Raw genomic sequence first — 16,368 nt, 5'->3', positions numbered from 1 at the left:
CTCTAAATCCTGCGGCACTGGGGCTGCACAGGACCAGGGACAGGCCTGCTTTAGGTGGTTCTGGTTCCTATAGCACCGTGAAAAGGGCAAGCTAGCCATCCATTCATTTTCTAACTGCCTACTCCTGTATAGGGTTACAGGGGAGCAGAAGCCTATCCCAGAAAGCAACGGGCACAAGGCAGGATACACCCTGGACAGGAGGCGACAGTCCATAGCAGGGCACAGACAGACACACACACTTACACAAGGGCCGATTTTCCCAGAAGCCCATTAACCTACCAGTATATCTTTGCACTGAAAGAAACCGGAGCACCCAGAAAAACCCCACACAAACACTGGGAGAACATACGAACTCCACACAGTTATTAGCAATGATATCTGCTTGTAGTCAAACAGCAACTTTGTCAGCATGTCTGCATGCAATACAGGAGATTGTCTGACAAGAATCTGATACAAATCATATAAACATGTATCAGGTATTTTAAATGTCTGTCTCTGCTTCAGGTTAAATTTGTAAATGAGGTGGGTTTGTAAAAAGCTGTTATGCTATTGCTTTTCCTACTAAAAATTACATCTTGTATTGTCATGTAACTGCTAGCTGTTTTACTAGGAATAAATTGACAAGAACACCTTACAAAAAATTGTAAATTCATCATAAGTAACTACTGCTGGAAAGAGTTTCTGGCAATAACAAAAACACACTAACAGATGAAGAAAAGCTGCATGAAATGTGTCATGCAAGGCCATACTTGAGAATACCTCTTCATGTCTAACAGCTGATTTTTGTAATTCCATTATTTTACCAGATAAGTCAATTGAGAAGAAATTCTCATCGACAGGATATGTTATGTCCTGCCTGATTGAAGCTTTCCGATATGTAGCAAGACACTCCTTTAAAGACATTCTAAGCATTGAACAGTGCCCTCTGCTGGACAAATACTATCATGACATCTGATTTTATACAGTAAATGTAAAGCAGCCTGTTGTATAAATTTCTGTCAATACTCCCCACACAGTGAATGGGCAGTAGCACATTGGTTGCAATACAGCTATCAGGAGAACTATTGCTTTTACACAGCAAGACAAAACTGTGCATGTTCATCTCAGATCAAAGTGGAAATTGCCACTAAAACAATACTAACATTACGGCATGTTCCATAGTATGCTATGAGTTCAGTATGCTAGGAAAGATAATGTTGTTTTCTTAATATTTATACATTTACCTTGCACTTTTTGTATATGGGCATTGCTTGTATGCTGAGGCACTTATCTGCAGATTTCTGACAATGCTCCCATAAAGAAATGCTCAGTTTTTAAAGAATATAAATGTGGGCTTCAAAAACATATTGTATGACTATTCATGGTCTGCTTGCTTTTCAGTTGGCAAAATTGAGGCTTCAGGTAGACTGAATATTTTTTTTAATATCTTTAAATAAAACTGAATAAAACTTTAAAGCAAAACTACTTCTGGACATAAAGAGATTTTCAACTTCAAAATGAAACATAAGAAAATAGTTCTTTCCTTGAATAATGCTGCTTACAAATACTGGCAACATATTCAAAGAATACCGGCTACCTAAAGCACAAAATTGTTTCTGTTAAACACATCCTAACACAGAATTACACATATCAACGGAAGCGTCTTAGCATTTGTAGAAACCATTGCAGAGTTCCTTCTCTAGATGGCGAAGGAAATGTACGTTACATCATGCTGTTATGGACCATCACATGGCATAAAAGGCATGTATTTTTCAACAGAGAATAAAAAGGAACTGTCAACAAAGACAGTGACTTTCTAGGATCCTTTTTATCACTGGGGGGTTAATTTGAAAGAGCTCAAAAGGAAGAACTGCCAATGAGAAGCACATAAAAAAAGTCCCATTAAATTAAATGACTTCCTAAATGTTTCTCTTCACGTTGGCTGAAAGATCTCCACCATCGCACTCAAGATAAGCAGCAGTATCCCATATCTGTATGTACTCACATTTTAACAGAATTACATTCTTCTCCTTTAGAACAACAAAGCTCTGAACATTAGTAGCTTATCTGGATGATGTGCTGTTTCTTTCCGTTTGTTGTTCCTGTGTGCTTCATTCACATCACACCCTAACAAATTTATTTTCTCACTTGTTACTTTTTATTGTCCATTTTAATCTAGAATTCCAGGCCGAATAAAATAAAGATACTGAATTGACCAAAACAAAATAACGCAATAATGACACAAGGAATGCATGAAACAACAATGAGTTTGTGGTCAGGCTTATCCATTGACGGCAAACCTGCTGCAATTGGAGAAACTGTTAGGTGTAATGGATTAGTCACCTTATGATGACAGTTTAGCAGCACAGCAAGTTATAGCAAAAGAACTCTATGTCCCGAGATACAATACTGAGGAACTATCGCTGTACCAGCATTCCACACATCCTGTCTGCCAGTATTGATATTTTTTAAGGGAAGTGGGTCTTGGCACAAAGGCAGCTAAACCCGATCATCCTCCTGTTCCAGATCTCTTGTTGAAGTTCTGAGATGCTTTATTTTTATTGCACTCTCACCATTAAGAGATCTCCGTTTCCTAGAACTCGAATTCCTAGAATGTAACTGTTCTGATCGGAGGACAGTCAACAGTTTACTCACAGGATCTGTGAGCCGCCATCCTTTTTTGACAGGTATAGTCTGGGGAAGGGTTCCATTTGCATGCCTGACATGCTGAAGACGGAGGCTCGGGGGTGCTGTGAACTGGCTCAGGTAGGGATGGTGCCTCCCCCCAAACTCCCCCCTCCCTCCCCTTCTCCTTCCCTTAGATGCTGCAGTGGATATTCCAGGCCCCGGCCCTCCCCCCGCCGCTGGCCCGGCTCAGCGCTTGTCCCGGCGCTTGTCCATCTCCTCCTGCACGCGTGCCCTCAGCGCCGCCCGCATGGCCGCATCCAGCGCGTTCGCGGCCGCCACCTTCTCCACCACCCTGTCGGGCTCGTCCTCCTGCAGGAGCAGACACACGGGCACGTCCGTCACCCACCCGGCCAACAGAGATCCAAAGTCACAGCCGACACCCGAAGAGGGCTCCGCAGCCGAAACGTCGTGTTTCTTTTCAGCAGGGAATACTTGTTCCTTTGCAGCCTATGCGTGCTGACCTGCTTGAACGACTTGAAAGTCACATGACTGTTCTAAGGGTGCTGTTAGCCTAGCAAGGGAAATCTCTGATGGCTTCTAAAAAACAAAAAGTGTGCATTTGCATCAATCAAGCCAACCTAGGAGGTGAAAAAGTCCCAAAGGAAACATTTAATAGATAAGATAAGATCACTTTATTGGCCAGATACAATTTCTTGCTTTAGGAATTTGTCTTGTCGTATACCCCAACTTGCTCTCCATGAGACACACAGACAGGGAGAGAAGCTTGGGGTTATAGCGCAGGGTCAGCCATTTATACGGCGCCCCTGGAGCAGTTGGGGTAAAGGGCCTTGCTCAGGGGCCCAACAGAGTAGGATTCCTCTGCCGGCTGCGGGATACGAACTGGCAACCTTCCAGCCACAGGCGCAGATCCTGAGCCACAGAGCCACTGCACCGCCCAAATTTAATGTTTGGCACTGAAGAACTGCTGGACCTGCTTCACATCCCTCATCATCATTATAAAATCCCCATCTATAAAATTGGCTTCATTACTCTGCTCTCCTCCCCACTAATAGCTGATGCGTGGTGAGCGTTCTGGCGCACTATGGCTGCCGTCACATCATCCAGGTGGATGCTGCACATTGGTGGTGGTGGAGGGGAGTCCCCATTACCTGTAAAGCGCTTTGAGTGGAGTGTCCAGAAAAGCGCTATATAAGTGTAAGCAATTATTATTATTATTATTATTATTATTATTATCATTAATAAAACCTCCTTAATACTGAACTCCCAGCTCCAACCCATTATTCAGCTTATGTGTGGGTACAGCAGAAGCTGTGAATGACACCCTTCTGGGTTACCAGCTTGTATGAAGTCACAGCAGGCAGACTGTCCAATAGCCCGCATGCCTACAATAAGGGATACTGATGAGATGAGACCCGTGACTTGGCTTCACCTTGTAGACGACGAAGGAAGTGATCTGGCCGCTGTCAGCTTCGTATTCCAGGCAGAACAGCTCCGTGCCCTGGTGCTCCGGCTCCGTACTGGAGCTGCTGTCGTTCGATTCCTCGTTCTCCGGCCCCGCATTCTGCTCCGAGGCACCTGGGGGGAACAGCACAGAAGATTCGGCTCGACGCTGCCCCCCACCCAAACACTTCAGATCAGAGCAGGGGGACAAGGAGAAATGCTTCTGGCTTTAACTTTACAGCCCCTCTGAACCTGCTAATAACTGGCACAACGTGTTTTTTTTCTCTGCTCATAACCTAGAAGAAAGAATATCTATTTCAAAAAGTCCGTGCTTGATTTTTGAAGAGGCCATTCAGATTTTCAGTTCATTCCCTTAAGTGTGGGCTTGATGGATGGGGCTCTCTTGCTGTTCTTAAAAGCGAAGTCTGAGAGCACGTTTGTGCAAGGTCTTACTCCTGCGTCGAGGGTGATACACCTGGATGTCTGGGCGTCGCGGGCGGCTGGGCGTGTTGCTGTGTCTGCGTTTCTGCTTCTCCTTCGCCTGCTTCACCTCCTTGTCATAATCGTCTCTGGGGGAGAGACAGAAACACCATGTCACCTTTGCAGGGGCAGCAACCGGCTTTTACCCATTCTGAATGAACCCATTATTACAGAAACCTTTTCATTTCACTTCTGAAAGCAGACTCCATCTGCAGATAAAGAAATAAACAGGGCTGGTTAGTTCATAGTTTTTCACTTTCGTGTACCATTTCATTTTTGGATGCCAACAAAAATATAGCATGCAACAAGGTTCACATTCCAATTATACCAACAATTTCCTTTTTTTTCCTGTAGAGTTTTTAAAGAATAACTTAAATGTGATTTGGAAAATGGTAGATATAAGAAATGCATGGAGGGTAATTATTACAGTAGTACTTGACTTTATTATTTAGCAGACAACTTACAGTGAAATTACTTTCTGGACCGCAGAGACTTAAAAAAGCAAAACAAGCCCTTTTGCTCAATAATTTGAGTGAATTAAGAGCAGTTTATCGATTTTTTTCGTCTTACTCAGGGAGAAACAATTTAGCGGAGCGAGATGCGCATGTGCAAAACGGCTTTAGCAGAAGGCGTAACCTCTTAAGGAATAATTATTATGCTTAATGATACACATGTTATCAGTTTAACTAAAAGGCCAACAAAATTTCGATCCCTTCTACAGTACGTATGTGGCTTTTAAACTATGTTCGTCAAACCTGGCTATCTGGTTCCTGCGAATGTGGTGTAAAAAACCGTGGTTCATGTCTAAACGGCCTCCAGGCTTGCATTTGGTATGCGGGTCGAACCCCGAGCCCACCGATGCTTCTTCTTCTCGCAGCACCTCCATTTTATTTGTACTAGCAAACAGTGTAAAAAATAGCAACCGATAAAAAAATTACGCCAACTTTAGCTGGAGTCCTGGCACTCGTACATCACTAGACGTTCTCATAAAACTGAATGAAAAGACCAGGGCCACTAGCCTGTTGACCAACACAAATATTATCCGGAGTTGCGCAATTGTTAGAGCCTTCTCCCTTCTAAAATTTGAACTCTTAATTAAATCATGAAATCACTCTGTTTCACATTGATCATTTCTGTACTTTATACCCGTACATATGTTTAGAGTTTTATCGCCTTTGGACGTGTAAGGTATTTCAGCATGTTGTACCAGATTATTTTTCGGTTGCGTTATTTTCCTCTTTCCCTCTTGTAGTTAAATAATCCCGCGATACGTATAGTACAAAATTCAGCTTTTTAAATAATAGTTAACAGATGCCAGAGGTGAAATAAAGACAATGTTGACAGAACTGGAGCTTTTCACTTCGAAATGAATCAATGTTTCACAATGTTTACGAGCACCCCAGAGTTCAGCGCGGAACTCTGGGTTAGGCTTTAGTTGGCCTTCATGTTGAGTCGTGGTGTGCGAGAGAGTGGTCATTGAATGGTTTCAAACAACCGGGAGTTTTATCAATACATTATTATTTTCAAAAACGTTATCACAGTTATTCATTCATCAGTGTAGTTTTGTGAAGGAACATGGTGTCATTGAAGCGGGAGAGGAATCCGGAGCTGGAAGATGGGGAGGATGATGGTAAGCATATTGAATAAACTACAAGAGGTATACGGAAAGCTGTTGAACGACTGTAGATTTTTCATATGCACTTCTGTATCTAAAACAGAAGAGCTTTTCATACTTTGCAGTTTCTATCAAATAAAGTACTCGGAAGCGTAGGCTGGAAAATCGGCTGTGGAAATGAGGTGAACGATGTTGTAAAGTTTTACAAAATCCCACTTTCCCGACGTTTCGCTGAGGGCTAAAGCCATGGTGCAGTCTGTTTGCAGAGAAACCGACGTTTTGAATTCATTGTCAACTGATAACACTTTTCTAGACCGTGTCTGTTTTGTGTTGCTTTTGAGCAATTTGCTTATGTATGAGAAATTTGGACCACAATCAGACGACTTTATTCTGCTTGTTGGTACTATATTTTAATACCGGTAAACATGAGTGTAGCTGACAACACTGTTTTCACTGTGTTTCAACCAGTCCCAGCCAAAGCCGGACGCTCACAGGATGTTGCTGAAGATCACAGGAGTCGACATTGCCCGTATTTGGACACTATCAACAGGTGAGTTAAGAGAAATGCTGACCGAACTATTCATTGGTTTGTGTTATTAATTTGTTTTCAGAGGCATGTATGGAGGAAATGGTCTGCAATTTTTGTCGAGACTCACTTTTCCTAAACCTTGGGAGGTCGCTGAATGGTTTGAGCAACTTTTTTCTCCACTGAAGACCGTTCAGACTGTGCGAATCTGTAAATGGGTATAGTTCAGAACTCGTAAATGCAGAAAAGGTTAAAATTCCAGATGGGGCACTGCAGTTGAGCAATACACTTCACCCGAGTTTCTCTAGTAAAATACCCAGCTGGGTAAATGGCTGCAGAGACATGTACCTTTGGATAAAACTCCAACCAGATAAATGTAGGGTTTCTTTACACATTGGATCATAGTGATGATCATTAGAGCTGAATACACCACAATACAGAAAAGCTATTGCTGATCTGAAATCAGTCCAGAGAAGTACATAAAATGGGTATCTTACACTGTTTGTTAAAAGAACTGAACTTTTTCTAGTCTTGAACGGGGAAGACTACGAGGAATCTGCTTCAAGTGTTTAAAATCCTCAGAGCCGTTCTGAAGAATCAAGAGACAAATTCCTAATGCAAGAAATTGTATATGGCTAATAAAGTGATCTTAAAGTCTAACATAAAACAGAGGATACAAGTGGAAATTACAGGGAAGTGCAAATAAAATTGAGAGGTACGGGTCTTACCATGTTCGTCTGGGTCACTTCTGATTAGACGTATGTCCAGCTTTCTGATGTGAGCTACTCTGCTATTTGAGTTGTTGAGCATTCAACCCCATAGCCTCTGCAGTTTGTTCCAGATAGAAGCAGATATTAAGGACACATTTGTCATTCCACATTTTAATGTTGGGGCTTTTTATTGTCTTTTGGAAGATGCCGCGGGAGGCAAGCAAAGGAAAGGAGCAGGCACAGTGCTTCCTAAGAGAAAGATAAAGAATGTGGCAGAAATGCTGTTGTAAAGCTTGGTGGAGAATGACAACATACTCTTTCTTTATTTTGTCCTCCTAGGAGTGTGTTGGACTTCGATTTTGAAAAGCTGTGCTCCATTTCCCTCTCTCACATTAACGTCTACGCCTGCCTCATTTGTGGGAAATATTTCCAAGGTGAGTGCAGAGGATCTTGTGTGCCTTTCACATCTCCTCTGTGGACTTGTGATCCTCACAGGATATGCCAGGCTTTGCCTCCTGTGTCTGCCTGGTTGGGCTCTGGTTCACTGCAATCTTCCTCAGGGTGAAGTACTTACTGAAAATGGAAGGATACAGTATAATAACACCATTTTCAAGTCAGTGCCATAAATGACCTCTTAGAACCAATCCTTCTGACTCACGTCTAGGTGATTTTTGCCCGTTTGGGTGGAGATTTTACTATACGTTTAAGCAACAGTTAGATCTGACCGAATCATTCCCGGTTTCACTGGTAAGAGAGAGTGGTCCGCCTTGATTTTAGGAAGTATTCAAGCTTTGCAGTGACTTAGCGAACTTACCCCTGAGCATATGGTGGACACCTCTGTGCGTGTGAAGTGTTCTTGCTGGACGATAATCCTGTGCTTTGGCTGCGCTGTGCAGGTCGTGGACTGAAGTCCCATGCCTACACCCACAGCGTGCAGTTCACCCATCATGTCTTCCTCAACCTGCACACCCTCAAGTTCTACTGCCTGCCGGACAACTATGAGATCATCGACTCGTCCCTGGAGGATATCACGGTGAGGAGTGGGAACTCGCAGCCCCTCTTTTACTTTGGATTTACTGTTCGATTATAAGTTGTCTTCACTTTTGAGAATATAATGTGGTGGTAGATCAGTCAAAAAAAATCAAATAGTATTTTTTTACTGTATACGTGATTATTGTGTAATTTTGTAACCTGCAATGGAATGGTGTCCTGTCCAGGGTGTATCCCCCCCTTGTGCTCTTTGCTTGCTGGGATAGGCTCCCCTTCGACCCTGTATTGGATGAAGTGGTTAGAAAATGGATACATGTGACAATATGCTCAATTGGTGACAATGTTGATCATGTTTAGGAATGTGCAGGAAGGCAGATGTAGGCAGGATGTATCCTTGCTGCCTTCTTTATTCATTCCTGTTTGCCTGGCCAGCAGTGAAGAGTAGTTGTTAAGCTTCTAAACTTGTAAAATGTCTACAGATGTCTAGAATAAAAACTATATGATTAATGATGGCTGACTAGCAATTAACATAATCTCCTCTTCAGAGCAGAAAATGTATTAACATGAAAAAGAATCTGGATTTCTCTGCGGTACATTGGAACAGAGACCACCAGTGTTGACCCTCTCCGTGTTAAGCAGGCCTGCATGTTATTCTTTTGTTTCCAGTACGTCTTGAAGCCCACTTTCACCAAGCAGCACATCGCAAACCTGGACAAGCAAGGCAAGCTGTACCGTGCCTACGACGGCACCACGTACCTGCCAGGCATCGTGGGGCTCAACAACATCAAGGCCAACGACTATGCCAATGTGGTCCTGCAGGTGAGCCTCGCTTATGAAGGCAGGGAAACATCTGCTAATATTAATAACGTGCATGTTGCTTTGCATGGCTTCTTCCCTGTTATTCTGTGAGCAGCTGCTTACAGGTTATTTTTCTTTCTCTACGTCTGATACAAGCTGGATTGATCAATCTCCACTTGGAGGGTTCCCTCCTTGCCTTTTTAAGCCATTTGTTTATTTAATTTAGCTATTAAATGTATTTAATTAATAGAAAAAAATGCACAAAAGAACTGGTAGCTTCTGTAAGATGCATCTGTAAATCTGGAATCGGGTATAAAAATGTGGGCAGTTTGGAATTCTGGAATGGGGAATAAACATGTTTTGCTCAGATCTTAGAAAGTAAAAGTGGTTACAAACCAAAGGAGGTCATTTAGGCCATGTAACTCATTTGGTAGAGCCACAGGTGTGTTTATATGTATCTTCACTACAACATGAAGGTACCAGTGAGACGTTTCTAACTGGTCATCTTTGCATTTTCTCCTTTAATGAGATGAAGCAAAATGTCTGAAGACGTGAATGAGACATATCTGTGTTCTGCACCAGATGTTTTGGCAGTGCTTTTAACTGCTGAACAGGAGTGAGTGCTCATTGATGGTGCAACCAGGCTCTGAGTCAGTTGGTATGGTTGCAGAATTAGAAGGTCCTCATGGTCCCTGTGTTGTGTTGCAATGCTTCTGCAGGCTCTGTCCAATGTGCCCCCATTGAGGAACTACTTTTTGGAGGAGGAGAACTACAAGTCCATCAAGAGGCCCCCTGGGGATATCATGTTCCTGTTGGTGCAGAGATTTGGGGAGCTGATGAGGAAACTGTGGAACCCACGCAACTTCAAGGCTCATGTCTCTCCCCATGAGATGCTACAGGCTGTGGTGTTGTGCAGTAAGAAGAACTTCCAGATCACCAAACAGGGTAAAAACATATTATTATACTTCTCAGTAAACATTGCTCCTGTCCATTAATGTGTTGAGAGCTAAATTGAATGGTTTTTGTTGTAAATCAAGGTAATAGGTTTACTTTGTAGAATCTAGAAGATCAATATCTGCTTCTGATTGTCTGTAAAATAAGTCAGATTAGAATGCATGGTCATTGCCTAAATTACAGATTTACAACTGTGTTAATCAACGACTGAGGTCTCTCCTTGGGGAGGGAATGCACAGTGCACAAGATGAGATCACCCTGGGCAGAACACCAGTCTGTCTCAGAACATGTACACAGAAATGCCCTGTGTAATAAAGCTAGCATGTCTTTGAGAGGTGGGAGATGCAGGTTGAACACGGAAACTGTACATAAAAAGTACCCAACGCTGGAATTGAGACCAGGTCCCAAGAGCTGAGAGCCATGAGGCGGCAGTGCCATCCTCCACACCACTCTGCTGACCAGGAGAGATGATCAAAGTGCTTTCCTAGGGTTGCTCCTATTCCTGGTGTAGGCATGTGACGCTGACGTGGGGTTGTGTGTTTTCTGTCTGCAGGAGATGCTGTGGATTTCCTGTCCTGGTTCCTGAACGCCCTGCATGGTGCTCTTGGTGGAACAAAGAAGAAACCTTGTGAGTTGCACTGGCTCAGAACAGTTGTGTATTGCACCAGGGCATACACTGTGAAACAGGATAAATCTGAACATCAGTCAGTGGTCTGCATTGTTGTAAAACAGGCAGTTTCTCAAACCTGACACCTTCTGCATCTTTTAAGTGATGTCATGCATGTGGGTAATTCTACTCACACTAGCTATTAAAGTGTTGATTTTCCCAAATGTCTCCCAATTTACTCTGATGACTTTAACCATTCATCACAGTTGAGTCTTACTGCTAATGTTTAGTGTAATGTTGATATGTTCAGTAGGGTTTCAACATTCCCTAGTGTTCTGTGCAGAGAACTGTTGCGAATAGCCAAATTCTCATATACTTGTATAAGAAAGTCCACTGCTCTACTGTTGCATAATGTACTACAGTATTTAGTATGTGTGGTTAAAAGACACAAGTAACCCTCATTATTAAAATAACATTTAATCAACCAGAAGACACAACAGTGATCACAAACTTCTAATAATCATTTAAAACAACATGAATCCCTCCTCAGGCAGGCCTACACTTTCTCTCTATGCCTCCATGATTAGCACGCCCCACTGTAATGAGATGGACAATAAGACTGTCAATGAGCCTGTAAAGTCATCTCCAGCCTGTCATTCCACACACTGCTGACACAGAACCTGGAGTGTTTGTTGATATTGAGATGCTGTGGAGTGGGTGCTTGGGCAGGGAGCAGGGAGAGATTCCCTCATGAGCTGATCTGTTCCGCCACTTATTTTACAGTTGTAGTTAACAGCCTTCAGCTAAGTTTCATTCCGCTCTGCTCTTCCGACACATGACTTGACCTGTCGACCTGACAGAACTGCAAATAAGTGAATTTGCGAATGTTAAATTTGCAGATGTCAAGATCCTACTGTACTGTTTTGTTTTTAATATGGGCAATACGTTCTATAAATGAAGAGTACTAAGTAGATTTTTTAAATCCCAATTGAATATGTTTTTACACCAAAGAACAAGGTGCTAGACATTGAACAGCAGGTGATGCCATTCTTCTTCATTGCAGCAATAATAACCCAGGCTTTCCAGGGCTCCATGCGCATCTTCTCCAAGAAACTGCCCCACCCTGACTTGGTGAGTACGACCCCCAGCCACAACACGCAGTGTGTTCCTGGTGGGCAAAATATTGACTCTGTTTGACCTGCCCGATAACTCCAAAATCAACAGAAGGGACTGCAGACATTTCCCTAGTTTTTTTATGTGTCCATGATTACAGTTGTAGTTCTACAGATTGATGCATTTGGGTATTTCTAAAGCTTTAAAACTTGTTAGTTTTAATGCTTGTTTTCCATACGCTGACTGTTAAAAACACCATTGGTGGATCTGGGTAAATGATGATGAACTGTCCAAAAACGAGTGTTCTTTTTTTGGTCTCTCGCTCTGTCTCTCCCTCCCCCAGCCGGCGGAGGAGAAGGAGGCTCTGCTGGCCAACGAGGAGTACCAAGAGAAGATGTCCGAGTCCACCTTCCTGTACTTGACCCTCGACCTGCCCACCGCCCCTCTCTACAAGGACGAGAAAGAGCAGCTCATCATCCCCCAGGTCCCCCTCTTCAACATCCTGGGCAAGTTCAACGGCATCACTGAGAAGGTACGGCGCTGCTCTCCCGCGTGTCCTGGGCGATGGTCCCATAACTCCCAAAATCCGAGCGAACAGTGAAATTGTGCTGACACCTCTTTCTAACAGCCTCCCCAATTTGCAAAATGTGTTTCATGACGTGTGAAGTGCTAAACACGAGGAGCAAAGTGCTGCACTCTTTAGCAAGGCACGTGTTTTATGAAGGTCTATAACAAAAGCTGTTAGTTTTTGTGGGGCTTTTTGTAGGGTTTATGGATTTTGCCGCACACAAAACCAAAAAATTTCCATAGGCTTCAGCAGCCCCAGTGACCCAGTGATAAAGCAGTAAGAAGATGGATGAACAAAATCAAAAACCTTGTGTAAATTTGGAATATAAACCATACTGACCTTAAATTGAGTTTTGGTATTTACATTTGACCATTCTAAGACCAGGGGGTTGCAGGTGGGTAGCAGGTAGCCCTCTCCCAAGCACATGTTCTCTGGGTCTTATTGGCAGCTGCAAGTTATCCCTTTATCGGTGGGCCCATGATGCACTGGGGACCCATTCAGGGTGAAGCAGGTTTGTGGGTTCCTGTTCCTCACTGAGCCCTGTGCTTTTTACTGGGGCAGACTCTGGCTTTCTGATAACAGGTGAGTGTGTAATAGGGTTGAGATACTTACAGGTGCAGAGGCAGTGTAGCACAGTAACGGGCTGGTTGTGGGTTCAAGTCACTGCTGGAGACTCTTGCTGGTACTGCACACAAGGTGCATGTGCTCTCTAGTCCATTTAACTCTACAGAAACCAGGATGAGCTCTGTCCTGATGAGCTGCAGTTCACCTGGTACAGACATTACCTTTCTTTACTTACTGGAGCAAAGTGTGAAACTGCACTTTTGTGCTGTGCATCTAATATGTTCTTTGTTGTGGCTCAAGAGGCAGTCGGAATAGGTTTTGTCAGTCCAGCCCAGTGCAGTGGCTTTCAGTGATGTCTATCTTCTCCCTTCCAGGAGTACAAGACCTACAAAGAGAACTTCCTGAAGAAGTTCCACTTGACCAAACTACCTCCGTATCTCATCTTCTGCATTAAGAGATTCACCAAAAACAACTTCTTTGTGGAAAAGAACCCCACCATCGTCAATTTCCCTATCACGTGAGTACCTGTCACCTCCGGCCGCTTGGGCACTGCACTTTCCACGGAGATAAGGTCGTTCGCAGTTGAACACCCTGTAGCCTGTTTCATTCCGGGCAGGGCAGAGATGAACTTAAACCTGGAGAGCATCTGAACATCATTATACCTGCGAGAGATAAATCATATTAACAGGGTATTGCATCATGTAGCCCCCCCCATAAAAAACCCTCTTTTTATTGAAATAAAATCCTTTTTAAGAATTTTTTTAAAACAATTCAAAACATGAACATTTCCGTAACTGCATCAGTTTTGCAGAGTATCGTAATGGTTATTTTGGAACTGCACGAAACCGAAATGTCTCTTGGGACCTTCTGAGAACTGTTGAGGGGCTGACTGGCTGGCGTGTGTTTGTTAGGAACGTGGACCTGCGGGAGTACCTGACCGAGGAAGCCCAGGTCACGGAGAAGCACACGACCTATGACCTGGTGGCCAACGTGGTGCATGATGGGAAGCCCAACGAGGGAGCGTACCGTATCCACGTGCTGCATCATGTGAGAGCTGCTCTGTCTTGTGAACCGCTCGCAGTGAGGCCTTCTCAGTCTCGAGCCGAGTGTATTTGGTTGCAGAGAGATGTGAAAGATTCTGTACTTCCATCATTCCCCACTGCAGTCCTTTTGTGTTGTCAAATGGAACAGAATACTTCTGAAATGTTGGTGGTAGGGTTAAAAGTTATTACTGAAAAATCATTTAGGAGTCATCATAACCGCCCCCCCACAATGCAGAAGTGTGTACTGTCTCTCGAGCCGATCTGTGCAATGGAAGTGCGTCAGGCAGGTTAGTAACGGCGTGCTGTGGTCTCTTTCACAGGGGACTGGGAAGTGGTACGAACTACAGGATCTGCAGGTGACTGACATACTGCCTCAGATGATCACTCTTTCAGAGGCGTATATTCAGGTAAAACGCCAGACTGGATATGTTTGTGTTAGAATAAAGCCTTTGTGTTTGGGTGTTTGTCTGTGGTTATGTATAAAGTAGTGCTCTGTGCTGTAGAGACTGTGCTGGAGTGGGGGGGTGGCTTGTATCACATGTTGTGACCTGTCTCTTATTTTCCCTCCCCGACAGTATGTGCAGTATACTTGCTGTAATGCACATTTATCTTTTCTGCCAAATGCAATTTCTTGCAAACATGAAAATGTTCTTTTCAATATTCAGATACACATTAAAACATCCAAGTATTTTTCCAGGGCAATATGACTGTTTATCAGTTCCCTGTTTAATTTAACTATCTCGCCCATGTATTTTTTATATAATTACAGTAACCTATCTTGTGCTTTTACTATGCCTAACACTCATTATTAAAATCAACCTTAACTGATTCTGAGCTTGTTCCACTGAGAAGCTCTAATTCATGTGCTGTGACCAGACGTCATTATAAAGTGTCTGTTGGGTTTGCAGATCTGGAAGAGACAAGAGAGCGAAGAGGAAAACAGCCACATGGGGGCGTGAGAGCAGGGCTGCTCAGGTCCACACAGGGAGCCGGGTCTCGGCAGAGCGAGGTCTTTTAGTTTTGTTTTAATGTCATCTATACAAACGATACATTTCTCCACTGCTGGCTTTATAAAACCACACACATGGGTGCTTACAACAGTGGACTGTGAAAGTCACCTAGAGCAATTGTTTTTCCATTTGTTTCTCTCTCTAAAACAATCTTCTTTTAAGGTTCTTACAATTCGGTGCGTCATCTCCACCACCAGTCTGACAGTTGCCAACCGTGTCAGGTGCCCTTTTGTATTTTGTCATGTCATTATATTTAATAAGGAGAACTCCCCAAAATCTGTAAATAAATTTTGGTAAAAAAAGATGTTTGAATGCTATTTTGTTCTGGGGTATTGATCTAAAGGGGTATTTCACCTTTGACCTTTGCATTGAAGTGAAACTGTCCAGTGGTCATTCTGGTGCTAAAAAACTTCTAGTGTGTTATGTAGTGTTTACTCTTTTATGTTAAACTGTGATTTATTGTTTTTTTTTATAAATATCAGTCCATGTGTAAGCCCTGGTTTTGAGTGAGCAGTGGGCTTTCCATTCTGGGTCTTGTTCATCTTGAAAAAATGATGGGATCTGTTTGTGTAGATAGAGTGCAGGACTGATGGACTCACAGGTTCACAGACAGTCCAGTCCCCCCGGGAGTCAGGAATAATATAGCCAAGACTGGACACTTGGGGTCACTTTGATGTTACAGGGTTCCCTTCCACTTCAGATAAGGATTCTCCCCACAGAGGACCTTTTTAGATTTCCATCTCGTGGAGAGTTGAGTGATGGTTTTCAAGCTGGGCGGATCCTGACGCTGGGATCTGAGCGTGTCCTGACGACAGCCTGTGACATCAGAATGAGATGGCACTTCAGTTGGTTAACTCAGATGACATGCCCAGGAAGATAGGAAACCTACCTTGGGCTTGGAAGAGACGGCTCATGATGGCTCATGATGTTTAAAAACATGATTGCCTGGACCAGGACAACCATCAGGCCTTGTTGGTGTTTTCTTCTACTCTGTGCCCACATGGTCTTGTTGCTATAAATTTATTTACTATAAAAAAAATCTTGCAAAGGGCAGCACAGCAGATAACAAATTTGAGTTTGGATTAAAAAAGCTTTGTAAACCGCGTGTAGAAGAATAAAGATGTTATGTGTATTTTAGAGTTTATTGTAATTGATTAGTTTTACCAGGTTTCCAGGATCATTGTCAGGTCTGTTGATAACTGGTTTTGTTTAAGAGTTTGACATCCTGAAACCTGATTGTGCCAATCAGGATTATAATCAGGCACAAGCATCTCCACTTATTTTTGCTTGTTTCTTTGAAAAGATTTAGAGAAATACCTGGA

The 16,368-nt window shown here is 43.2% G+C and overlaps 2 protein-coding genes across 2 annotated transcripts; one reads left to right on the top strand and one right to left on the bottom strand.

Moving 5' to 3' along the window:
* Positions 1-1,387: 1,387 nt before the first annotated feature.
* Positions 1,388-5,575, bottom strand: c2h2orf68 (chromosome 2 C2orf68 homolog). Its single transcript, XM_069182290.1, has 4 exons — positions 5,304-5,575; positions 4,522-4,637; positions 4,058-4,203; positions 1,388-2,976 (listed from the first exon to the last, which is right to left on the bottom strand). The coding sequence occupies exons 1-4, from the start codon at positions 5,432-5,434 to the stop codon at positions 2,854-2,856; spliced, it is 516 nt and encodes a 171-aa protein (XP_069038391.1). The 5' UTR covers positions 5,435-5,575; the 3' UTR covers positions 1,388-2,853.
* Positions 5,576-5,958: 383 nt separating this feature from the next.
* On the top strand, positions 5,959-16,178 carry usp39 (ubiquitin specific peptidase 39). Its single transcript, XM_006625521.3, has 13 exons — positions 5,959-6,178; positions 6,632-6,713; positions 7,739-7,833; positions 8,296-8,432; positions 9,056-9,208; positions 9,907-10,132; positions 10,695-10,769; positions 11,812-11,879; positions 12,205-12,393; positions 13,368-13,510; positions 13,905-14,040; positions 14,357-14,443; positions 14,945-16,178. The coding sequence occupies exons 1-13, from the start codon at positions 6,124-6,126 to the stop codon at positions 14,993-14,995; spliced, it is 1,497 nt and encodes a 498-aa protein (XP_006625584.1). The 5' UTR covers positions 5,959-6,123; the 3' UTR covers positions 14,996-16,178.
* The last annotated feature ends 190 nt before the right edge of the window (positions 16,179-16,368 follow it).

The sequence above is a fragment of the Lepisosteus oculatus genome, chromosome 2 (assembly GCF_040954835.1).
Source record: "Lepisosteus oculatus isolate fLepOcu1 chromosome 2, fLepOcu1.hap2, whole genome shotgun sequence".
Taxonomy (NCBI): Eukaryota; Metazoa; Chordata; class Actinopteri; order Semionotiformes; family Lepisosteidae; genus Lepisosteus; species Lepisosteus oculatus.
The sequence above is the reverse complement of the archived record's forward strand: the minus strand, read 5'-3'. Positions and strand labels throughout refer to the sequence as shown.